This window comes from Pempheris klunzingeri, chromosome 5, assembly GCF_042242105.1.
Source record: "Pempheris klunzingeri isolate RE-2024b chromosome 5, fPemKlu1.hap1, whole genome shotgun sequence".
NCBI classification, from domain to species: domain Eukaryota; kingdom Metazoa; phylum Chordata; class Actinopteri; order Acropomatiformes; family Pempheridae; genus Pempheris; species Pempheris klunzingeri.
Window position 1 is genome coordinate 23,930,096 of NC_092016.1, and position 26,471 is coordinate 23,956,566.

Consider the following 26,471-nt stretch of genomic DNA (forward strand, 5'->3'; position numbering starts at 1 on the left):
GCTGAATTAGTCGCCGTCATTGAGTGCCTGTTGTATACCGTGTTCAATGAATAACCAAATCAGTTCTTTAGCAGTTTTGGAGAATGTCAGCACATTTGTAAGTGTTTTCCTTTTCATGTTTTTATATATCTGTGTGATTTTTTTTTTTTATATATAAATGCTGTCGTCCTAAATGAAGTAGCCAACTCAACACTGTTAGCTGAAAACAGTTGTTCATGTTTTGTTATCGCGTGTCTAAATGAATGATAACACTTTGATTCTTCTACCATTAACTTTTTTATTTTTTTAAACGGTGAGTTGTATGTGCCAATAAAACACTCCAACCTGACTCGTTAGACTGTTTTCCTCTTTTTTTTACACTATTTCAAGTGTAGACAAACTGCTGTCATCTTCAGGGTCACTGCTTTACTGTTTGTTATTCCTTCTTCCACCTCAGTGCACATTTACCATGAGCTTCTATAAAGCTGCACTTCAGATTTAGCATTATGATGTGAAATAGTCAGCAATAGTGGTTCTTTACCCTTTGAAAGCATGTAAGTAGTGCACATTAACATTAGGCCAAACTGAAACAGAAATAGGCTTTTTATGTAGTTCTTTTCACTTCAGGTTTTTATAAATTGCTAGAAATAATATTTTTATATTAGGAATAAACCATCAAGTTGATAGAAGTAAGGCTGAATGGTCATAGAAACAACCACACTCCTAATACACAGCCAGTGCATTTTATTATTTATATGTAAACCACTGGAGACATCACAAGATCCATTTAAATGTCTGAATATTTTGACTGTGCTACACTATCCTGGTTACAAAATAAAAATACATTCTGGTGGGAGTGAGTGCACCAACATACTATGTTTGCATTTCACACCACGCTGTCTGAAACAAGCATGTCCAGTCCTTTAAGTCGTCTTCCTCTACTACGCTGAGTGTCTGCCCGCTGAACAGCGCCCTCTGCTGGCAGCACCGCGGCGTGACCGCAAGGGCTGGAGGCACTGCGGGTTGCCAGGTATGGTGCCGAGCTCCACATACTAATGAAATGTGCTTTAGAAATGCGAGAAGAAAGCTATCGTGGCAGCGATTTGATGACGTGAGCTGTGCTACACGTTTATACAAAAACAATGTAACAAATGAACCAACTTCATACGATGTTAATCATCTAAAATGTGCCGGAGAACTAACTGTGCTCGGTGATTGAGGAGGATAAGTAAACCAAACATGGCACCCTGTCATAACCAGACGTCAGTGGTCTGCGGCTGCAGCGTTTAGTGTGTTTACTGCTAGCTATTGTTCGGCGGACATAAACTAGCCTCCGACAGGCTGCCAGTCCATCAATACACGGACAGCAAACGATACAAACTTAACTGCGACGAGTGAGACGCTGTTGAGCTCGGTGAGTATAATTATCTCAAACCATCAGCGGACACTGCAAACTACTACCAAGCTAGCTCGCTAACGCTGTACATGTGATAGACTGCTGCCTCTGAAAAATCTATTAGCACGTCTTCTTGTTTACAAAGCCAATTTCAGACGGCTGAGTGGAGCCTCCGCGACATGAACACGAGCCCTAATGGTTCTCTAACAAGCTTATTTACAGTCCACAACACAAGTGCCCTCCTCAGAGACACTTCTCCTCCGCCTGCAGCGTGTCTGCTGGTGCCTGCTAACGCTACACAGCTTTGTTTTGTGATTTGGCTCAATTAGCTGACGAGCCGCTGTGTTTATGTCGGACATGCAGTCTTTTAAATAAAGTGTTGTGTCGCAGTGGGGAGCAGCACGCTGCTGTTTAATGTCCCGGCCCGGCCTGGCGATCTGGTGACACACTGGACCTTTTTATGGAGCCTCTAATGTAAACTGCAGCCCATGTGTTCAGAAGTATGGCTTTTTCTACTGTGTTTGATTCGCCCAGAAACTTAACAGCGAATACCAGCGTGGAAAAGAACAAGGTGAAGTCTGTTTCAGCACTGAAACATTGGATTCCTACATGTTTTCCTACCAACAGCACATCCATTGTTAACCTCTGTCAGTCTGCATGTCTGTTTACTTCTGCTTCTGTCTTATTGTCTCTGGAGGAGCAGTGGATCCTGACAAAACTGGTACAGTCACACCAATTTTCTGCTAACAGTCATTTCTTAAGGGATCGAGCTGTTAACATTCAAAGAATCAATCCCCTTTCACTGCCTCTAGGTTGGTAGCTCGGCTGATCTCCCATCTGTCCCCCTGTTTGTGCCGGGGGTCTTTTCCAAGCTACTAATCTTCATTCGCCTGGAGGTTTGGTGTATTTTTTGTGGCTTGGTGTTATGTTGACACAGGTACTCCCAGCCTGTCTTTTGCAGCCCTGCCCTAACCAGTGTGGCTATTTTTACAGCACTGGGTTGAACCCAGCAGTCTGTATTGTTGTCTCACACAGGCAGGGATCCTGCCTCGAGCCGGAACTAGTGATTGAGCCCCCTCCTATCAGCCCAGCCCAGCCGGGGGCTTTTAATTACATCGTCTCCACTAGTGTCACTTGTGTAGGCCCATATCTTCATCTGTTATCCACTGTGTCATCAAGGCTGAGCGGGGGCTGCCGTGTGACCACATACATACAATGAAAGCACAGGTTTTGAGAACTTAATTATAGACCTAATAATTACCTTTGACCTGGAGGTCCTGCTAGAAGGTAATATAAGTTATGTTTGCTTGTGTTACTACTGTCTCTGTAGAGGAGACCAGGACATAAACAGGAGAACAAAATTATACTTTAGTGATTTGGGTTTAGATATCATCACCATAAGTACACCGTATACCAGAATCTTGACTTGTTTATACAATTCGGTGCCATTTAAATCTTTTCGTCTCTGCTTCTCGCTTCATAGCAGTCATTAGTACGGCTGCTGTCAGGTAGCACACACACACGCACACATTTACAATATATACTGGAGTGGTTAACTTGTTTTCTTCCTTTGTTGGGAGTGTTTGATTTGTAATGACAGCCAGGCGATAGAATCACACCTGCCTGGATCAAATAGACTGAAGCCATGCGCACATGTGCACACGCCTTGCTGTACAGCTGCACACCAGCTCTGGAACATGCTGCTCACATGCGCCGTGCAGCCAAAAAAGCCCAACAGTCAGAGAGCAGTGGCTCCACAGTGCAACAGCAGTCAATGAGTGGGTTCTGTGAAGGCTAATCAATACAATGATTCCCCCAAATGAGACTGGGTGGGTAGGAAAAAAAGAGAATTTCCTAAATAAATGGATCAGCTCATGTTGCTATTCTATAGGAACCGAAAGCCTCTGATGTGAGGTAGGAGGCAGTTACAGACTCTGCAGGAAGGGAGGTCATCTTATGTAACGTGGGCTGGACCCTCAGTCAGTGTAGAGCTGGTTGCCAAGTGTGTGTGTTCGTGAGTGTGTGTGTGTGAGTGCCTGTTTTATTACCTGGTTGTCCAAGCCTTGGGGCAGAGGGAAACAAACCTGTACCTGCCCAGTATCTCCCTTTTGATGCAGCCCAAGAGGATACAGGTGTGTGTGTGTCTGTGTGTGTCTGTGTGTGTGTCTGTGTGTGTGTCTGTGTGTGTGTGTGTGTGTCTGAGTGTGTCGAGGAGTCGTATATCACACAGTTGCAGGTCAGTCGAAGGATTGTGCTGGTTGGTGGTTTTGTGGCTGCAGTGTGTATGTGCTGTGTTTATCTACCTGTAGAGGCCTTTGTGCCGTGCAGGATGGGGTTCACTGCAGCAGACAGATGTTTTGTTGAGTTTGTATTAAAGGAGCTCATAGTGCATCAGTTATGTGGTTAAGTCTCCTCACTGGATCAGTTGGTGGTCACTGGCTGTATCTGTATAACTCAGAAAGCTGTGCCATCCTTGCAGGTAAGATAAAGATTTATCTCCGCGTGTGTGTGCGCGCTGTATCTAGTAACATAGTTGTTCCCCCGATGGGGCAGCACAAACTGGCCACATGAGGAAGGAGAGGTTAGTGCCACAGTCTACACCTCTCTGCACCCAGCACCTCCCTTCCTTCCCCTCGGCACAGCAGAAAGAAGAAACGCTTCTTTCTCTGAGCGCTGCATGACGGGATAGAGAAGGAAACAAAGCCTCTGTAAGGTTGTTTTCCAGAACCTTGGTGGTGCGCGGGAGTAGAAAACAAACTAAGTTGTCATCTGCGCAGAGCGGATGTTCCGTCGCTGATTTGCCAAATCTTAAACACATATGAACAGATTGTCATTAACTTGATAGACAGATAGACCCGAGGCCAGAGAACAACTGAGTAGATTTTGGTTGATAAAGATTAAGCCTGACTGATATGGCAGGGCTGATGTAATCTCTACTATCTCCATTGCTTACATGCTGGCAGATATGCTACAAGAAATAACAGAGCAATAAAACGCAGCAGTAAATGTTCAGCCTGTAGGCGATTGTTATGTAGAAAAAGATTTTAACTGCTTTTCAATCAATTCATAAGTGAGCTTATATAACTTTTGAAAGAATGAGTAACACATTCTTGTACAAATACACACACCTTTGTTCCATTCAATACACTTAGTGGTTTTTCTATTACACCCATTCTTGGTCTGGTGGGACCATGTGTAAAATATATGTTGCTGTATAATTGACCTAACAAAAGTAAATGTGTTTGTGTGTGTTGTGCTCTGAGTTAATAAACAAATCTCTATATACAGTATATGATTAATGATTATATTTTTCATTATTCTAAGTGTTGACTGTGGGGTATTGGGCTCAAAACAACAGCATTGTCCCGCTCTAATCTGAATCATGGATTTCAGTCACTAGATGTTTTTTTTGTTGGTTTTTTTTGCAGCCACAGTTGTGATGCGTTTCTTTCACAAAATCAATTTTGCCGTTAACCTGAAGTGATAGGAATGAATGAAAGTTGGACAATTACTCACTGCAAGTAGATGTTTGTACTGTATTCATGCCGCACTCACAAACATCCATTTCTTTGTCAACACGCTTTGTTCTAATTATTCATGCTGGTTGTTGCTCTTTTCCTTGCAGATAAAAACCTGAGGCACTGCAGTGGAACTCTAAATTGAAACCAGCATCTCCATCCATCACTGCTCCCACCCACCCCCCATCTATCCGCTGCTCTTACTGGTTGTGTCCTCCGGTTTTCAACATGGCGGCTATGCTCCCACTCTGGCAGTGCCACTGACCTCCACGCTGGACTACCACCATGGAGAGAAAACGCAGAAAGAAATTAATCTAGCTGCTCAGGCCGTTTGCAGTATGGACTCATTGTTGGAGCTGTGGACCTGAAATGCTCTGTCACGACCCTGAACCAGGTTTTAGCTGCTCATTTTTCATCTGAAACGGCAGATTTTCAGACGGCCTGGTCAAACTGATAGTTTGCAGTACTTCTCACATCTCAAAATGCTGCTCCTTCCTGTGTGGGCATCCGTGCTTTTGGGGCTGCTGGTGGGCTTCCTGCCTCTGGTTGGGATGGAGTCAGTGGGAGCCAAATCAGGCTCCGACCACGCCCCCAACCCTGAGCCCCTCCCTTCATCATCTGGCTCCAACTGCTCCCAGTTAACCCTCAAACTGGAGTTTTCCTCCAAGGTGGTGGAACATGGTAAGAAATAGTTCAGAAAAGCGGATATGTTTTTTTTTATTGTGTCTTTTATTAGGTGAAATTCATTCATGAAGAAATGCATTTCTGTATTTTTAGTTGTGATTTAGACTGAAGACACCACAAGTGAGAGTGTCAGTGAGAGATCAAGATAAAATGCAAAAAAAGGACAAAAGCAGTTCAAACTGATCAGTTGCAGGCACTTAGTATGTGCCTTTATCAGCTGAGCATCACATTGCAACCCCATCGAAAAGAATTGTTGTGCTGAGCTGAGGATGTAACAATGCCCATCCAGCTGGCATAGATTATGTAAATACTGATATTGGAATAAGCATGTCAACAGATGGTTTGCTGCTTCTTTTTTCAATTGATTGTGTGTCCAAAGGACTTAGAAAGGATGACACCAAATAGTTTGTTAGATGCAAAGAGACCCAACATGCACTTGGTTTTCCTGTGATCTCTCACAGTGTGTGTGTGTGTGTGTGTGTGTGTGTTTATTATTGTTATAACATGTTATGTAATATATGTTAATCATGTTATTATTGTTTATTTACAATAACAATTTACAAAATGCAAAGTGAGTGAACAGAAAAATCTAAATCAAATCAGTTTTTGCCTTCAAAACAGCATCAGTTCTTCTAGATACACTTGCAGAAAGTCAGGGATTTTGTAAGATCACAGTCAGGTGTGTGATTAGCCAATTATACCAAACACATGCCAATGATCATCACTTCCATGTGTAGGTTGAAACACAGTCCTTAACTGAAACAGAAACAGCTTAAAACTGGGTGAGGAACAGCCAAACTCTGCTACCAAAGTGAGGTTGTGGAAGACGGTTTCATGTCACAGGTCATCATGGCAAGACTGAGCACAGCAACAAGACACCAGGTAGTTATTCTGCATCAGTAAGGTTTCTTCCAGGCAAAGATTTCAGAGCAGACTGGGCAGTTGAAGCTCTTTTGAAGAAGCACAAAGCAACGTTGAGGACCGTAGATGCAGTGATTAGTCAAGAAAACTTAGTGCAGCAGATGAAAGACACATTATGCTCACTTCGCCTCGAAATCTGAAGATGTCCAGCAGTGCCATCAGATCAGAACTAGCAGAAACCGGTGGGACCCAGGTACACCCATCTACTGTCTGGCCAGAAGTCTTCATGGAAGAATTGCAGCCAAAAAGCCAAACCTCCAATGTGGAAACATGGCCAAGTGACTCAACTATGCATGAAAACATGGGAACTGAGGTGCAGAAAACTGGCAGCAGGTGCTCTGGACTGGACTCAAAATTTGAAATATTTGGCTGTAGCAAAAGACAGTTTGTTCACCAAAAGGCTGGAGAGCGGTACAATAATGAATGTCTGCAAGCAACAGTTGAAGCTGGTGGAGGTTCCTTATACGTTTTGGGCTGCATTTCTGCAAATGGAGTTGGGGATTTGGTCAGAGTTAATGGTGTCCTGCTGAGAAATACAGGCAGATCCATCATGCAGTACCATCAGGGAGGCGTCCGATTGGCCCCAAACAGTCAAATACAGTCAGTGTCATTAGGAACTATCTTCAGCGTAAAGAAGAACAAGGAGTCCTGGAGGTGATGGTGTGGCCCCCACAGCGCCCCGATCTCAACATCATCCAGTCTGTCTGTCTTTACATGAAGAGACAGAAGGATCTGAGGCAGCCGACATCCACAGAAGATCTGTGGTTAGTTCTTCAACATGTTTAGAACAACCGACCTGCTGAGTGCACCTGGAAGAACTGATGCTGTTTAGAAGGCAAGAAGTGGTCACACCAAATATCGCAGCATATGAGAAAAATTAACCATAAGAACCATTCGAATACTGATTAGGACTTTGATTATCATGGCAAAGATAGAACCCCTTCTATCCAGTAAAATGTTGCTCGTCTGAATACAGTTTATCGGCACATCTCCTGTACTGTCTGTTCTCTAAAACATTCTCTCTGCCTCTCCAGAGTACATCGTGGCATTTACGGGGTATTTCTCGGCCAAAGCTCGCGGCCTGTACATCAGCAGCGCCCTGCGGAACACCAGGGACGGCGAGCTCGAGTGGCACATCGTTCCGAGAGAAAACCCAGCCTCGGACTTCCCCAGCGACTTTGAGCTGGTTCACATCCGTCAGGCTTCGCCCAGCAGTCTGCTGACCTTAGAGGACCACCCTTACATCAAGAGGGTGACACCGCAACGCAAAGTGTTCCGCGTCCTCAAACACGTTCCCTGTAAGTCTGACAATATGGTGTTATTGTGCAGAAAGAAGGATCACAGTGTCTTTCAGGTTGGCACGTCCACCCAAGAAATATAAAACTCTGCAAAGTTACAGAAAGCTGTTTGTCTGCTGCCGGTCACAGAATGTCTCTTTGTTTGTTGAGGCACAGGATGCATTTCTCTCTCCACTGTTTGTGGTGTAAGAAAGGATTGTATATCTTAATGTGTGGTGCACGCCAACATTGGGGTGTTGATGCAGGACTGTGTGTGTGTGTGTGTCTGGTGTTGGGGGATGGGAGGAGGGACAGAGAACGTCTGTGTTTGCTCACCCTGGGAGGGAGAAGGTGAGTCAATGTGGTGCGGCTTGCCTGGATGGGGGGGCGGGGCACGCCCTGCGCCTGGCACTGGATGAAAGGCTTCAGTGTGCCCCCAGCCTGCATGTACACATACAGTATCAGTATGGAGGCCATGTGTAGCATTGGAAACCTTTTAAGTCCTTAAGTTTTTAGTCGGTGTCTTTTAGTTTTAAATCTCTGTAAAACTTCTAAAATCATGTTTAACTCAACAAATGGTACCTCCTGCATTATAGATAAGAAATATGTTATAAATATCTGTTAATGGGAAAAGTTTATTTGTTCATAGTGGCTGTGTTTCAAGCTGCTCAGCTAATTTAGGACATTAGTAGGAGTTTCTCTCAACTTAAATAGTTTTCTCAGCATCCAACATTTTATCTGCATTTTTATGCATTCAGATAAATTGATGGAACATTGAGATTCAACACTTTTCATCACTTTTTCTATTTCCTATTTTCCCTACTCATCCATATTTTCAGCTAGGGCTGTACGATAGGATAACACGTATCATTTGACGATAGAAAAACATGTATCATTTCATATTATGCTCTATTGTTTGTTTCATTGTGTTGCAAATCACACTCTTGATGATTTGAGACTGGATGAACAGGAGAGGGACTCCGGCCAGCTAAGACAAAACCAGGAGCTTGTACTTAAAGGGGGGGTGACTTCTGTCTGGACGTGGTTTAGGTATTTGAAAACCATACTTTTCAAATGACCAGTCTAGTTCATACATAAATATTTTATATGCTTCATTGTAAATTTGCACAAAGGCTCTAAATCAACAGAGAAAAATAGTCAATTATGAGTAAGTACTTCTTATTTGTCGAGTATATAATTCAAAAAGTAATAAGAAATAGTCCTTCCATGTGGTCATTTAATTACAGTATTCATTGAGTTTACAGAAAATGCGCTATACTGTGACAAGAAATCTTTCGGCATCTTCTAGACATTATTTGTTGTGCTCAACTTTTAAATGGCATGTATACTCTTCAAAATATTCCTAACTTCCATTAAATGCCAGCAACTTTATTACTTCATTAAATGTTAACTTCATTAAATGTAATTATTCAGTTTTTTCATACCTTTCACAGATTTTGAAAGTCCTGTTATCTCAGGACAGCTTCAGACCTGTCCACATGTTTCTGTTGGTGTGTGTCGGACATGTTCAGTGTGTCAGTGAGTGACATCACTTGTACGGTCCAGCTGTTCACTTGGTTTTCTAACTAAACTGTCTCCTCTTGCTCACACGATTTCCAGACTTGATTCAAAATGTGAGCATCAAATCGACACACAGTGTGATAATTGAAACCACACATTTTGCACATAAAGACTGCGCTAATAATGCTAGGGCCTGCATGGTTTGTTTATTAACAGAAGTCCGTGAATGTATTCTGAATGCACGAGAAAGCATGAATTCATGTACATTACGTGCACTGAATTCAGTTGAAGCAAATTGAAGCAATCAGTGGTAGGAAAGTGGCTGCAGTGCCTGTAGCCTCCTGGGAACGATAGATGGCTCAAGATAAGCTGAACCTGGTTATAGAGTGGAATAGTTAATTAGTAGGGAAGATAAGAGACGAGACCTTACCCTTTTCACGCTCACTTTAAAGGCATAGAAAGCTCTGCAGGGCTCTGCTGCTGTTTTCTAATGATCTCATGATAATTTGCTCTGTCCAAGCGATTGAAATTGTGATAAGATTGGCTCAAACGAGGCCGCTGTGATCAGCCTCACATCACATCTAAAGGATGAATGGAAAAGAAAAGAAAGTAAAAGGGGAGAAATGACTTGAAATGAGGGGTCTGAACTTGATGAGCATGATTAGGTTAACAGGGAGATTGTGTTGTCTGCAGGAGGGGCTGGAGGGGCAGACGGTAGTAACAGGGCATGTAATTAGCTGCTGCCCTTCATAGAGGGGGAGTTGTTCATCTAGCAACATTGTAAGTAAAATATTTCTGCGTCCAAGTAGAATTTTAAATCATAAAAGCTAGATGGCCTTATGTCTAGTGATTAAATGCAAATATGAACTACTGTTAATTTTACCTTTGCTGTAACACTTCTTGTGTCCTGTCTCCATAGCACCTGAACCTGCTGCACCCTGCAATGCCACCCGTGGGACGCAAAAATGGCAGTCGTGGCAGTCATCCCGCCCTTTCCGACGAACCAGTCTGTCACTGGGCTCGGGTTTCTGGCACGCCACTGGTCGCCACTCCAGCCGGCGTCTGCTGCGAGCCATCCCCCGCCATGTCGCCCAGATCCTGCAGGCAGATGTGCTCTGGCAGATGGGACACACCGGTTAGACCCTGGACTTTTGACTTCTCTGGTAGAGGGCCAGGGTAGAAGGGCCTGACTAAACATCTGCTGCTAAATATTTATATGATCAAACAGAAATTACTTGATTTGTTTGGGGTCTTAGAAATAGTGCGGCAGCTTGTTTATGTAATTATTGGCGACAGCCCATTTGCTTTAACTGAAATGGGTTGAATCTGTGTCTTCTGTGTACAGGTTCGGGTGTGAAGGTGGCCGTGTTTGATACAGGTCTGAGCGAGAAGCACCCACACTTTAAGAACGTGAAGGAACGGACCAACTGGACTAATGAAAAGACACTGGATGATGGTGAGGAGGAAGAACATAGTGATGATGATGACTAGTAAATGATAAGGAAATCCACCGCATTGATAATGGTCATTGCTAACACAACAAAAATACAATCGGGATCAGGATCGGGACATACAATGTATGATGTGAATAGGAGGGTGGTGGAAGGTAAACAGAGGCTGTACTCAGAGCGCTGGAATGAGACCTAAGAAGTGTGTGTCAGAGACAAAGATGGCTGAAGGACGATCAATATCTTGTCCTGTTTTTCAGGTCTGGGCCACGGTACGTTCGTTGCAGGAGTGATAGCCAGTATGAGGGAGTGTCAGGGCTTTGCCCCTGACTCAGAGCTGCACATCTTCAGAGTATTCACCAACAACCAGGTAACACAGCTGTGCTTTAGTCCAGGTGTAGTAGTAAAAAAAAGGTATTACTGAAAGGTTAAACAAAAGTTCAAAGAAATGTGTATGCTAGAGAAGATCATTTGTGTTTAGGTGACATAGAGGGTAATGCATAACCTTCACAGCACCACATGTCATTTTTACACTAGTTTTTGTATGGCTGAAGAACACTGGATGTAACATGTTCATTTGTATGTGTGTGTGTGTATTTTACCTTTCAACAGAACCAAACTAGCTGTTTTCACCCGTTTCCAGTCCTTATACTAAGCTAATTAGTTGCTAGCTCCACATTGAATGGGCAGAATTGAGTAGTTTAAACATTCTCATCTAACTCTGCAAGACAACCAGTTGTTGTATTCCCAAAATTCAATTTTGTGTTCTAGCGTTGTCTATTTCAGTTTCTTTGAATGTCATGGCTGCGGTTTATTTATTTATTATGTTTTTTGGTGAACGTTCAGTAAACGTTCCTGTGCAGCGTCACGTGCACCAGTTATATTCTGGCTGATCCAGAGAAACTGTGCTAACACTAATACTATAGTGAGCCTTCTCCTCAAGTCAGTGACGTATTAATATCAGTCTTGAATCAGATGAGCGTTGTAGATGCTTCAGATTACATGATGTGTTTGTCTCTCCTCACCCCCCCAGGTATCGTACACCTCGTGGTTCCTGGATGCTTTCAACTACGCCATCCTGAAGAAGATAGATGTTCTCAACCTCAGCATTGGGGGGCCTGACTTCATGGACCACCCCTTTGTTGATAAGGTAAGCAACACTACTTAGAATCCAGAAACAGAGGCGGTTAATATAACACACTGGGATGCTGCAGTCACACGGTGGCATCCGGCCAACTGTGACTGATATTTAACCAGGTCCCTGAGAACTGCTAGCAGATGTTTAGATGTTTGTCTACGTGTGAAAATAGTCCCCAATCCTCCCTTCCTCCCTCTGAGCTCACAATGTGTTAATGAGCAGGTTAACTGACGGTGCAAACTGGTCTAACCAGGTGATTAGACATGTGCATGACAACTGTAATCTGCAACATGCTCACTGATGAGCTCAAAACAACATGTCATCTGCTCTATTAAACTCTAAATGTGAAAATACGTAATTAATTGTGTTGTTACAAGCTTCCAGACCAAAGACATTTGCCCAGGCACAGGGCCTTTTGTGATTCACATACTGATTGACAGAAGCATGGATCAGCATATTATTAAGATTTATGTGCAGAGTGTAAAAGCGGCAGCCTCTGGAAACCGTGACAAAGGACTGAAGTATCTATGTGACATTATTGCAAAGACAATCAGAAGTAGTACATAATGTGACTCATTGTAGAAATGTCATTTTTCCCCCCAACACTCAATTAATGTTCTTGTTTGATTGGCAGGTGTGGGAGCTCACTGCCAACAGAGTGATCATGGTCTCTGCTATTGGCAACGATGGACCTCTGTATGGGTATGCTAATCACGTTAACTTCCAAACAATCGCGTTCGTACTCTTGAAAAAGGAGCTTTGAACAAAGGCTTTATCCTGAGACAGTTTTAAAACACTGAAATCAATTTCCTTCTCTTTTTAAATTTCTTTTACAAAGAGCTTTGTTTTTTGCCTGCTTTAGGCTGTAACATTAGTTATACAATGTTTTTTTTTTTTTCATGCGGTTGCATCTTTAAAGCGGGACTGGTGCGATTATGTGGAGGCTAATCAATCCTTTTTTTATGGAGTTTCAGTCAGCACCATCAGACCTGATGCAGTGGTGCTTAAGAAGCTCATCGATTTATAGTGTCACCTCTATCAAGGACTTACATGAACTTATGACACATTACTTTAATCGATTATATCATTAGGAACTATTATACACTGCTGGAACGTACTGAATATGATGTGTTAATAATTTAGTCTAGGTATTATTGGGAATCCACACAGGAAGTGAGATGTTAGTGGGTTTATTTTTGTCCAATCCAAACAGACTTAGAAGCAGCTCCGGGGAGCTGAGTAGACAGCAGCCGGCTAACCTGCCTTCACCTGGCTGACTGACAGCAGAACGTTATTGAACCGAAACAGTTTTAATGTTAATTAGCTAAATGTTAACAGTGGCAGCATCATCCCACAGTTGTCACCTGTAGCCACAGTGGCTGCTGCTAAAGTATCAGTGTGGTTTGTAGCCAGTTCACTACAGCATTAGTTCAGATGGATGAAGTTTAAATGTTCTCATTGTGGAAGAATTTCTCTGTCATTGTTTAATGAAACCCTCGTTTAATTGCGCATAAATGCTTGCTTCCCTTACACCACTTTGACCGCTTTGATTATCCGAAGGACCTTGCGGCCAACTGAGTTTTATGACCCTGCTGAACATCTGCTGACTCTTCCTTCTCTGTAAAAGATCATTAAAAAGACAAAACAGGAAACAGAGACCCCTTTCTTTCTGTGTTTTTTTCACTCAAGTGTTTTAGTGTTGAGATGGAACCATAAAGTATCCCTTTAAGTAAATAAAGTAAAGGAAGTTTCTCTCTCTCAGCACCCTGAACAACCCAGCAGACCAGATGGATGTGATCGGGGTGGGAGGGATCGACTTTGAGGACAACATCGCCAGGTTCTCCTCCAGAGGCATGACCACCTGGGTGAGCCCAACACACACACACACACACACACACACACACACGCACACGCACAATCATCATTTATCAGTTTTAGAGCAGACATCTACTCCAGAGATCTACCCTCTGCTTTAGAAGCTAGTCAACCATAATGTAAGTTCCTGATCCCTCATCCACATCCCATCATACACACACACACACACACACACACACACCACTTTTTTATCAGCAGCAGCCCAAAGCAGACATCTGATTAAGGCCTCACTCTCTGATCCAGTCTGTCTCTCTCTGCCCCCTCAACTACTGTCAGCCAGCCATGAAGACACCAGAAGGAACAGACAGCACTCAATTCTCCAAACTGAATACATCAAGAACACTTCACAGTGCAGCCTTTTTAAAGGCAGTTCATTTTCACTTCCTACCATTTTTCCTCTCTATTTTACTGCTCCGTCCCTTCCTTTTGGTCTCTGTCTCTTCTGTATGTTACCATTGTGTGATAATGCACATTTACGTGTCAGTAACCATCACATTTCCAATCAACTCCTCGTGTTGAGAATGGCCATATTTTCAACAGCGGTGGAGCTTTGGGAGAGTTGCATGGTGGCTTTAAATGGCCTCTCTGACCGGAGTGTGACCTCATGGTGTGGGCGTAATGACACGCACTGAGACATACGTTTATGTGTGTAAATAAGAGCTATTTTCAATTTTCAATTGCAGCTTTGGTTCTAGCAACAGCTGATGTGCGTGCGAACATGTTTGAGGTGGTACAGCATTTCCGTTCAAAACAATTGCACATTACACTCTAAAGGGAAAGGCTACAGTAAATGTCCATTTCAGACGGCCTTCTGTGCTGCTTTATAATATTTGAAAGGCCAGTCATTCTTTTTGAGTGTCTGTTTTCATCAAAGAACCTGTATCTGTCATCCATCTCTGTGCAGGAGCTGCCAGGGGGCTACGGCAGGGTGAAGCCCGACATCGTCACCTACGGTTCTGGTGTCCGGGGATCAGGGATGAAGGAGGGATGCCGCTCTCTGTCTGGCACCAGTGTGGCCTCTCCTGTGGTGGCTGGGGCCGTTACTCTCCTGGCCAGGTCAGCATCATAAACTGGACTGTGCTGTCATTAAATGTCGGGGGTTTGACCTTTTTATGCTTGCTAGAATGGTGAGAGTCTTTAACTGCTGACATTTTATTAGATTGCTGCTCAGCTGTGTTTGTCTAGTGTGCCTTTTTAAGGTGTATCTTACCAAAAGGTTAGTTGTTAGTTTGCAGCTGTGAGCTTTTATCGGCAATTTAAAGTTATTTTCTTGCCAAGATATTGCAGCTCCAGGTGTCTTCAAGTGAGTGGGACTTTTTTTTTTAAATAAAAGTATAGATTCAATACTTGACTTTCAGATGATTGTGAAAAAGTAACTTATTTAGATTCCTCGCTCAGCCCTTAGCCTATTTTAGGCATGCTAGCAGCACGGCTCTAAGTGGTTCAACACTCATGTCCAGACTAAAAAATGTTGACAAGTGGTGGGTAGATTGGCTGGCACTTGCCAGGCCCCAACAATGTCAGAAACCAGGGCCAGATATAGAGCAGAAGTTCTAAAGTGTGGAGCTCTCTGAGGCTCTTCTGTGGTGGCTGAAGTGATGACACTCTGAGTGAGATTGTCCAAGCTGCTGTTACACATTAGAGGATGCATGTGGATTTTTTTCCAACCTTGTTGTGCTGTAATTATCTCCTGTGCTGTAATCCTACATGAGCACTCTGTGAAATGTGTCCCAGAGGAAGGAGGGGTGTCACTGATTAATGTCTGGTATTATTCTCAGGCTGTCAACATCCCGTCTTTACTCAGTGAAAGCCCTCTTGTTACAAAGCTGTAACTGAGCCTATTTTGTATGCTCATGTTGCCGGGTTAAACATCATAACAGGCACCTCTCCCCTCTCCCAGGACAATGGCACACACACACACACACCAGCCCATCCCTCCTCTATCCTCCAGCACTGTTCTGAATAAAAATGTGTGAAATCTGACACCAGCAGACTCTCAAACTAACCCAGCATGTCCTACTCTTTCATCCAGCACCGTCCTGAACAGGGAGCTAGTGAACCCAGCCTCCATGAAGCAGGCCCTGATCGCCTCGGCCCGCAGGCTGCCGGGGGTCAACATGTTTGAGCAGGGACATGGGAAACTAGACCTGATCAGAGCCTACCAGATCCTCAACAGCTACAGACCTCAGGCCAGGTAGATATAAAGTCTTATTCTTATCTCAGCGCATGGATACAAACATGAGCTAATTAGCACTGATGTACAGGCAGTTCATGGCTTCAGAAACCTGTGTGGATTTGAAGACGGGCAAAGTGTGTTCCTCAGCTACATTAATCTTGTGCTGCACATGTAGGCGTATACACGACAATTACATAACCCAAAAGCCTGTGCTGTCGCAGCCTTCTCTCTCGGGAGGAACGGGACGGGCTCAAGCTGGCAGAATGGTCCTTTTAAAGGAGTGCTCCATTAGTAGTAGTCACGGCCTACAGGCTTGCAATGTGGCTCTGAATAGTTTGCAGCCACTCCTTCATGAAGGATAGCAGCTACAGACAGTCACAGTAGATTCCAGTGGTGACCCAGAGTGACAGTAGAAGAGGAAATCAAAATGGATCCATTTGGAAGAAGTTCCACTGAAATCTTTCTCCATAACTGTATTTCTGCTGACCAGAGAAGAGCTAATACATCGATCTGTCTCTAGAAAGTAAACTGAGCGTTCTGAGTGCTTGGACTTAAACATGAGAGGATCATAAGGACGAGCGGTATAGACAATGGATGGATTATTAAAATCACTGACAAAAACATGTGCTGTATAATACTGTAGAAATACTAATGGCACAAATATTCTAGATATTTTGCCGTCTCTTCCCGGCTTTGACACTATTAGCAAACTTAACAAACCATTCCGATTCTTAACGATCTTTCCACCAGAATATTTCAGGGTTGTGCGAAGCCATGCCATTGAGAGAACTGACATTATTAGATTGCTGTGGTATGTACAATACAATAGACAATAGGACTGAGTTTCCACTTCTCCCAAATCCCCCCCGCTTAGACTCTGTTTCCCTCCTGAATGTTTTTGAATCTGTCAACCTCAGCAGTCAGAGGAAGAACACCAGCTCCCAGCTGTGCCACTACTGATCTTTGGTTTCTGTATAAAATTTGGACATTGATTCAAACCGCTTTGGTTCAAAACATACATATTTCTATTTACATACATGCTGGGCTTTTCTCTTTTTTTTTTCTTGTTAGGCCATTGATCTGAACTTACTCTAATACATTTAGTTGATCGGGTTTTACCTTGTTCAATGCTTTATGATCATTAATATTATCTTGTTTTTTAAGTGGATAGTTTAAGAAGTCTGTAAATGCTATTTCAGGCGCTTTATCTTTTTTACAGTGACACATTTAAAAACATAAGAATTAACATTAAAATGTTTATGTTTTTGGTTTCTGCCCAGAAATACTGACAGGGATACAGTAATGATCCAAAAAGCTCGTTGGTGGACTCATGCTATACAAGTAACTTCGTTCAGAGTTTTTTTGTCTTGTGTCTGCGTTTCTCGTGGTTCGTGTCAGACAGACATCGCATAATATATTTGTTTCAGAAAAGCGTATGCCGTCCAAAAACAGTTTTACAGTGTCGTCTCCCGTCTTTGTCTCCTGCCAGTCTCTCTCCCAGCTACATCGACCTGACTGAGTGTCCGTACATGTGGCCTTACTGCTCTCAGCCCATCTACTATGGAGGAATGCCCACCATCGTCAACGTGACCATCCTCAACGGCATGGGTGTCACCGGCAGGATTGTCGACAAGGTGAACACACAAGACTGCTCGAATATCTTTTGGTTTCCAATTTACGATTTACTGAATATTATTTCCTCAAGTTCTGCAAGGGGACAAGTGATGAATGTGTTTCATCTTTTACTGAAAAAAATCATCTCAAGGTTTCTCTCTCCTGTTCAGCCTATCTGGCAGCCCTACCTCCCCCAGAATGGGGATCACATCGATGTGGCAGTCTCCTATTCACCAGTGCTGTGGCCTTGGGCCGGCTACCTGGCTGTGTCCATCTCCGTAGCTAAGAAGGCGGCGTCGTGGGAAGGGATCGCTCAAGGTCATGTGATGGTCACCGTGGCGTCGCCTGCAGAGAACGACGTGAGTCACTGCACCAACACCTGTGCCCCGTCTTCTAAGCAGCTTTAGCTTTTTCCAGAGCAGCGGCTCCAGAACCCCATCAGGTTCCAGATGTGTTCACTTGAACTGATTTCTGACTGACAGTATACTTATTAAAGATCAGCAGAGCACCAGTCTGTAAGCCTGTGTGGGTGTTTATCTTTCACTTACCTTTTATTTAGTATTCTTAGCTCAGTCTGTCCATGTACCCTTGTTAGGAATCACTGTTCTAGACTACACAAGATCTTCTTTGTGTATTTCATCACTCCTCCGTAGTTGTGACCCGTTCATTTTCTTTACCTTTCCCCCCTCGCAGTCCGAGGTGGGTGGCGAGCTGACCTCCACAGTCAAGCTCCCCATCAAGGTGAAGATTGTGCCGACACCCCCGCGCAGTAAGAGGGTGCTGTGGGACCAGTACCACAACCTGCGCTACCCGCCCGGCTACTTTCCCCGAGACAACCTCCGCATGAAGAACGACCCGCTAGACTGGTGCGTGTGTGTTTTTCACTCCACCCATCTTGCCTCCCATCTCTGATTTAGTCGATTTTTGTTTTTTTTGGTTTAAAGATATAATTTGTTTCAACTGAAATGTGAAATGTTACTGATTATTTTATGTTTCCAGGAATGGAGACCACATCCACACTAACTTCAGGGACATGTACCAGCACCTAAGGAGTATGGGATACTTTGTTGAGGTGCTCGGAGCACCCATCACCTGCTTTGATGCCAGCCAGTACGGTAAGAATACACAGTGTGGCCACGGGTCCCTAAAGAGTCTTCAAATGTCTTAAATCCACACTAACTCATAAAAAGCCTTAAAATGTATTAAATAGTCTCAAATCCTGTTTGGGAAGGTCTTAAATATTTATTTATTAGACACCGTAAGTATGGTTTAAAATTCACTCCAAGCACAAAATGTCTGTCAGGGCTGACTTCGAAAGCCTCTGTTATCCTGTTATGGTTTGGCTACACTGAAAAGGTAACACACAGACCGCGTGTGGAAGGTACGTGCTGTGGAATGTGGAGTTGTTCCTTTAACTCGACAAGTTATTGTCATTTTGCTGTGCCTGTACAGGCAACCTATGTATTACTCAGAGGAGTGCGCCTGTATTTTCACATTTGATGTTTATTTTTATTGCACATTTAACCTTCAATTTAATTAAACAGTGGCAATTTTAAATGTAACCTGCTGACGCAGGTAGACCCCTTGGTGCAGACACTTGAGACACAGAAATGTCAGAGTAAGAAGAGTTCCACTTTGAAAGGAGTGCTGTTGGCTTAACGGCTGAGCAAACAAATGCAAACCAAAGGGCTGTTTGCTGCTTTGTCTCTGCAGGCACGCTGCTGATGGTGGATAGTGAAGAGGAGTATTTCCCTGAAGAGATCACCAAGCTGAGGAGGGACATTGACAACGGCCTGTCGCTCATCATCTTCAGTGACTGGTACAACACCTCGGTCATGAGGAAGGTCAAGTTCTATGATGAAAACACCAGGTATTCAGCTCTCCTCCACACTTTACCACTGCTGATTATTGCCACTATATATATGACTGGCTGATGTTGAAGACATTCCTTACTGTGACAGATGGGCTCTACTGTCCATTAGCACATAAGCAACACATTTCTTTCCTATTTTACATCAGAGACTTCTGTGTATTCATTTTGCTCTTCTTTAGGGTTTGAAGTGGGCTCATTGATAAAAAGGTGACGCCATGAAAATCAGTGTCTGTAATATCAAACATAACATACAGCTAACACCTAATTCAAAATACTATAAATAAATAATGCATTTTGATTCAGTTTCTCTGCACGGCACACCATGTCACACGTGAATAAAAATGTAGGAAAAAAGAATTGACTGAAAAAGACTCTATTTAGACTGTATTTAGCCGTAGTCTTTTGGAGCAACTAGTTGTTCGATTTTAGAAAACATGCATCCTGCAAATCTCAGGTTAATAATTGAAGCCCCTGCACGCTCCAGATCTCAGTGTTTGTCTTAAACATTAAGTATTCATGAGAAGATGAGCCACAATCAAAATAAAACAAACACTTAAGATATTATTTATTAACTGATCATGCCACCGATTTAGCATTGCACTTCTGTAACATTTTCAGACTCACTGACCGCTTTAGATAAAAATCGATGCAGCAGAGCCAGAGATATCATCTTCTTTATTCCACGCACCAAGTGAGCCTCGCCCACTTCACACCACTGGGCACTGGGCACTGACTCATATGGTGAAAGATGCAAAGTGTAAAACACCCTGATTAAAAAATAAAAATAAAAAATACATTAAAAAAATCGCAGCCTCAGCGATTCCAGACAGATTTGCTAAGTAATGCAGAGTGGTTTTGGATTCATTGTGTTTCAATTGGAACTTCAACTGTATCATAGTGCACAGGTGCTCTCTAGTCCTCTCTGACTGTGATCATTTGGGAAGCTCCCTGTGTCCAAAATGATACGTTTCCTCTTCCTCCACTATGAGATTAAGCAGCTATTACCTCAGACCTTCCTGCTTTCTCCTCCAGCGTTATCACACTATAATGATAGCAAGATAAAGTGTGTTGTGTAGTTAACAGCCCGCTGTATCACAGTTTCTGTCCCACTCCCTCTCTGCCGTGTTAGGCTCTATTTATGCCTCCTCTCCCGGTAATAGATGTAATATATCACGACTTTTCACATTCAGAGCTCCTCATGCAGAGCTGGAAATTACACATGATTCCTTACTGCTCCATTCATATCCCACCCAAGCTGTCGCACCATATCCACAGGATTAAAGGTCTTAAATACAGTTAAATATAGTCTTCATGGCTTCAAAATATTATGCTGAGTAATTCAGTTTTAATTGAATGGCAATGGTTCATTTGGGATTTGTTCATTCATTGCTGCTTTTTATGGACAAATAGTCTTTCATGCAGAAAACTGAACTCTTTAAATGCACCGCTATTGTAAAGCTTTTCTCCTTCTTGTTCACTTATGACTGAGTTCCTATTTTTAGCATTCTGAAACCTGCTGACATCCTGAAGCCATTTTAACCCGGCTGTGTTGGATTTATTTCCTGTAAAAATGACTTTGTTTTTCACGTGGCCCCTCCTTCACCAGTGCTGTGTTTGTGGCAGATGTTAAACTGACGGTGAAGATTAGTCCAGTTGTTGCACTAGTGGGGGATCTCTTGGTTGTTATTCATGTAGATTTCTATTGTTGTTGCCTAAACGAGCGGCTGTAGAGATGGTGCTTTTGATTCGTCCTGCAGGCAGTGGTGGATGCCAGACACAGGGGGCGCTAACGTTCCAGCGCTGAACGACCTGATCTCAGTATGGGGGATGGCTTTCAGCGATGGGCTGTACGAGGGGGACTTCACCTTGGCTGATCATGACAGTAAGACACACACACACACACACAGCTACTTCAGTGTCTTTTAGTATTGTTTTATTCAACCTCTCTCTCTCTCTCTCTCTCTCTCTCTCAGTGTACTACGCCTCAGGCTGCAGCATTGCCCGTTTCCCAGAGGATGGAATAGTGATTGCCAAGAACCTAAAGGACCAAGGTATCAGCACCCCTCTTAAAAGCACTGAGCCCAGCTTAGTGTAGCACAGTGCTGGCAAGCAGCCATGCAGGCTGAGAGCTAACTTCTTAATCTTTGTGGCTTTAGCTCAGATATAACACCACAGTGTGCTTTTACAGGTCTGGAAGTGTTAAAGCAGGAGACAGCAGTGGTGGAGGGAGTTCCCATCCTCGGACTGTACCAAACTCCGTCTGACGGGGGAGGTCGCATCGCCCTGTACGGTGATTCTAACTGTATAGACGACAGCCACAGACAGAAAGGTAACCTCTCTTTGGTGTGTGCTGATGTGTGTATGTCTGATCGTTTTACACACAACAAAGGGCACAGCTGGGCCAACTGAGTCACATCTTTTTGTGTTTTTGATCTCTCAGACTGCTTCTGGCTGCTAGACGCCCTCCTTCAGTACACTTCCTACAGTATGACCCCTCCCAGCCTCAGCCATTCCCACAGCAGGGTGGCACCACCCACAGGCACGGAGCGCCCACTGCCACAGAGACTGGAAGGTGAGGAATGAAATTGCGTTGATCATCTTGAATATTGTATTTTGTTCTGTCCTGGCTGTTGCGTCTTTCTGCCAAGCAGCTTGTAAAAATGAGTGCTGTTTTCACTATTATTAATCAGATCTATTCCTTCCATTCTTCCAGGCAACCATCTTTACCGCTACTCCAAGGTTCTAGAGGCTCACCTGGGGGACCCTAAGCCCCGCCCACTGCCAGCATGCCCCCACCTGTCTTGGGCGAAGCCACAGCCAGTCAACGAGACAGCACCCAGGTAGGTCTGATGGAACACTAATGGAAGGCTTCCACCACTCTCTTTCATCCATATCTGTGTTTGTGATGCTAAATCATCATCAACACTTTCTGGCTAATGAAAACGTATCCCATATGAGCAACCTGTGCCGACGGCACTTAATCTAACTTGTATTGCATTAGTAATAAACAGTATGACAACATGACTTACATAATATTAAGTGTTTAGCCTACACAGAGCCACAAGTGAGTGGGCACAGATCTCTGTTTTAGTAGTCTGTCAAGTGAACACATCATGTAAAGTCCACGACAGATGCTAACATCAGCCCTGTTAGCCCCCAGGCTACAGATATGGATTAGCAGGGTGGATCAGACACCAGCTGGAAACTTTGACTTTCATAATGACCCTGCTGATCGCCTCCTGTGGTCGAAATTAAACATCATTTTTTTTTATGGTCAACTTTAGAAGTAGAAAGGCTGCGTTGAATGGTAATTCAGCTGTGCTAACGCTCTCGTTCATGGGCTCTCATTACGTTCCACCTGAGAACCGCTGACTCTTGAGCGACACTTGAATGTGGTATTACCAGTCCGGTCCTGCCTCAGCATCAAAGCGAGTGGAACATTTTTAGCCACGCTTACCTCTCAACCTCAACCTGTCAACAGAGCGAATGAGTGTGAAAGGCTTTCAAACTCCAGGTCTAAACATACTGTGACTGCAGGCCGACACCAGCAGCTAAAGGTACAGCCCAACGCGAGGTTTTTGATCAGTGTCACCTTTTGTGGCTCATTACAGCCGGCTTTGCTCACACCGTCACTGGTCTGTCCGGCAACACCAGTGTTTTTCAGTCCCGTCAACGGAGTGAATTGAAGTAAAAGCTACTCATAAACTCATAAAGTGAAGCTTTAGTTCACACTCACACATACTACGCTGTGCACATTATCTGTGCGGCCCTCTCTCTCACTCTTCCTGTTTCTTCCTCTCCTGCCTCAGTAACCTGTGGAAGCACCAGAAGCTTCTCTCAGTGGATCTGGACAAAGTGGCTCTACCTAACGTGAGACCATACCGTCCTCAGGTCAGACCTCTGTCTCCGGGGGAGAGTGGGGCCTGGGACATCCCTGGAGGTAACGCACGGTTCAGAGTTACTCCTTAAAGCAGACTGATCTGAGATTAGTTTTAGAGCTGCATTTCCTTGAGTTGTAGAGTTTTATACAACATTGTTTTAAAACCTTGCATGGAACTTAATTGCAGCTTTTGCAGTGGAAATGATATTAATATAAAACATGACACATCGTTCCTCATCGTTTCCTTCATTTTACACCATTAATAATCCATGGCTGGTTCTTATAAATGAGAGAATATGAGTTTATCATCAATAGAGCAGAAAGTCTAATTTCCCTCGAGCACTACTTTAGACAAGAAGATCACCTCAGAGCTACGAAATCAATTTGAGCATGTTTCTTTAAAAATGACAGATGTGGCAGTGTCTGTTATTCACTACAGTAGCACATATGGGGGTATTTAAATGAAAGGAACAACCAAGAATAAAGGTAACTTGTGCCCCTCCCCCCTCAGGGATAATGCCCGGCCGCTACAACCAAGAAGTGGGCCAGACCATCCCTGTGTTCGCCTTCCTGGGAGCGATGGTGGTCCTGTCCTTTTTCGTGGTCCAGCTCACAAAGGCCAAGAGCAAACCCAAGCGCAGGAAACCCCGCATCAAACGGCCCACGTACCTCCAGCAGCAGCAGCAGCAGCAACAGCAGCAGCAGTCGACTGGGAAAAACCCCACAGTTTGACCGTAACTGTGAGCTGGCTTCACCTCCGGAACTGAGACGCTGTTAAAAGGACAACTTGTGTTGAGCAGCAGCGCCGGAGGTGTGGAATTATACCGAGTGTGATGAACTGCCGAGGCAGACCTCCGACTGCCGGTAAACTCGAGCCTGCCGGACGTGAACGTACCGCTGAAACAGTTTTTGTGCCTCCCGTCTGTTCAAGGCTGTCCGTGGGTGTTTGGTGTGTGTGCTCGTGGACTAATGAACAGTATCAGACAGTGTTACACACGTGACGTGAAACACACAGTGTGCACCTGGCCCTAAAATGCCTGTTTGAGACAGACGTGTTGTCTACATTTCCCTCTCTCTTCTTCGACCAAACCGTTTGTTTATGGATGAAATGTGTCTGACTTTTATATTTATTGAATTTGTCCGAACCCAAACACACACACACACACAGACACACACACACAGAAATACAAGACATTCTGTATGCACTTTAAGAGTAAAGCAGTTGGCATACAACCAGATAGAAACACGCCCTCATACACACACACACACACACACACACACTCTCTCTCAATCATTTCCAACATGAGGACCATCAGTTGTCTCTCCTGTGTCACCCTCCGCTGTTTTGTAAGTCCTGCCCATATCTGTTTAAACTCACTGTCTTTTCATTGTTTTTTATATTTTGTATAATGAACGAACTGGCCAGTCATTCTGTTGATATCCTCCTTCATGATCTCATGGTCAACAAAGTAGCAGTGACGGACTTGTTCAGATATATCTCATCAATTAAAAAGCATAATCAAAGTGACCTGCTTGGTTATTGCCGTCATGTGTTTGTAGGTGCGTTTCCTTTTGAAGTCACTTCTAATGACGCACAAGATAAAGCCCCTGTCAGACGTGACGCTTGTCACTGTAGCTACAGTATCTACCAGTGTATTTCTGTCCCGTAAGACACTTTGAGGAATAATGACTGCTCCACCCTCTGGGGGCTGCCGTTTTTCTTTCAGCTCAAGCACACAACGGTGCGTTGTGCTCTTGTGTTTTTTTTTCCTTCTTTTATTTTTTTGTTTTTCTTCTGGCAACAATTTCTTTTCTCTTGTTTTTTTTTCCCCTTGTGGATGAAGTGGAAATCCATGTTATACCAATACTTGCAGAGAGTTGAGTCAGTACCTGTGAGCATGGATATGTCTCCCACCACAAAAAGCAGAAAACCAATGACTGCAGTAGTTCTATCATAAGGAGACACCTTTTTTTTAGAAGTTTGGGCCGTTATTCGACAGTGGACAGTGGACGTCCTGAAGATTTCATTGACTCCCCACTGAATAGGACGTAGTTATTTATCCAGTGAAAACAGGACGTTTTGGGGAATTGCATAGTCAGATACAGCAACCAGTGTAATGCGAACAGTTTTTAATCTTTATTGCTCTTGAAAAGTTGCTCATCACTACACAGTTGGCATCACAAAGATGTGACAAAACTTGCCAACCCGTTTGGCTACAATCACCACAAGCACTTCAGAGTGAACGGCTGAGCAGAAAAGCGGAGATCAAACTGACGCGAGCTAATTCCTTTTCATTCTGCAGGTTTTCTGAAATGTGTTTCACCTGCTTCCTTCACAGATGTTTGAGACAGAATAATTGCACTTCTCTCTGTGGAGTAGTTATAGACTGAGCAGACTAATTCCACCCCCCTCGTGCTTTTAGTATTGGTCATGGGCTGAGTTCACTGATGCAGGTTGATCTCATCAGAGGTGATGTGCGTCGGTGTGCGCGGGGGTCTGAGCTTTGGCTCCTTATCCGAGCCTAATAGGCCAGATCAGCCTGTGAATCTGTCACCTGTCCTCTTGGATGATGGCCCCACTGGAGAACTAATCTCCCTTGGAACCTTGGGAAACTGGGAAATGACCCCGGAGCCAGCTAGCTGTGCTAACAAGATTTGGGAAAGCTGGTGGTGAGTGGAGGTCACATGCCCCGCTTCCCTCCACGGTTCCCAGATGCCAGGACTTCCTGTCGGGCCAATCAGGTCGCCCGCTCACATCCTGGACAGGACAGGCGGTTGTGAGAGACATTGTGGCGGCTCTGAGCCGAAACCTCAACCGCACCCCCCTCCCCACACACTCAGATTCATCAGTTCTTCCCTCATCATATGTCCCACCAGCCTGTACCGCTCCCCATTTATCCATTAATGTCTGTGTGAGCATGAAAGGCTGGCTAATATCCTGCCCGAGCTCCGAGATTAAAAATGATGAATTAACAAAAGTGCACAGCTGACATCATCTGAATCATCTGACAGATACTCATGGAATCAATAAGATAGCAGCCGGTGCTGTCTTAGCAGGAAAAGCAGCGCAGACCCGCTCAGACTCTGCCAAGAAACTCAGACATGCTAAACATCTGGCTAAAGATAGCAGACAGTCTAACAGTCTGTATCACAGGACTAAGATGACAAGGC

General features: G+C 44.0%; 1 protein-coding gene across 1 annotated transcript; it reads left to right on the forward strand.

The window, feature by feature from the left end:
* The first annotated feature begins 1,251 nt into the window (after nucleotides 1–1,251).
* On the forward strand, nucleotides 1,252–24,824 carry mbtps1 (membrane-bound transcription factor peptidase, site 1). The gene is made up of 23 exons (XM_070831167.1): nucleotides 1,252–1,393; nucleotides 5,001–5,574; nucleotides 7,533–7,796; nucleotides 10,216–10,431; nucleotides 10,642–10,752; nucleotides 11,005–11,114; nucleotides 11,778–11,894; nucleotides 12,517–12,584; nucleotides 13,645–13,747; nucleotides 14,662–14,813; nucleotides 15,790–15,951; nucleotides 17,423–17,567; nucleotides 17,718–17,906; nucleotides 18,241–18,413; nucleotides 18,547–18,662; nucleotides 19,261–19,417; nucleotides 21,178–21,302; nucleotides 21,394–21,471; nucleotides 21,609–21,749; nucleotides 21,861–21,992; nucleotides 22,134–22,260; nucleotides 23,230–23,360; nucleotides 23,812–24,824. The coding sequence occupies exons 2-23, from the start codon at nucleotides 5,376–5,378 to the stop codon at nucleotides 24,030–24,032; spliced, it is 3,237 nt and encodes a 1,078-aa protein (XP_070687268.1). The 5' UTR covers nucleotides 1,252–1,393; nucleotides 5,001–5,375; the 3' UTR covers nucleotides 24,033–24,824.
* Nucleotides 24,825–26,471: the final 1,647 nt, after the last annotated feature.

Coding starts and splice junctions, on each gene's coding strand:
- mbtps1 (XM_070831167.1), top strand. CDS start 5,376: ATGCTGCTCCTTCCTGTGTGGGCATCCGTGCTTTTGGGGCTGCTGGTG. Junction 17,907..18,240: donor CGTCGCCTGCAGAGAACGAC/GTGAGTCACTGC, acceptor CCCCCCTCGCAG/TCCGAGGTGGGTGGCGAGCT. Junction 21,993..22,133: donor ACTGCCACAGAGACTGGAAG/GTGAGGAATGAA, acceptor CCATTCTTCCAG/GCAACCATCTTTACCGCTAC.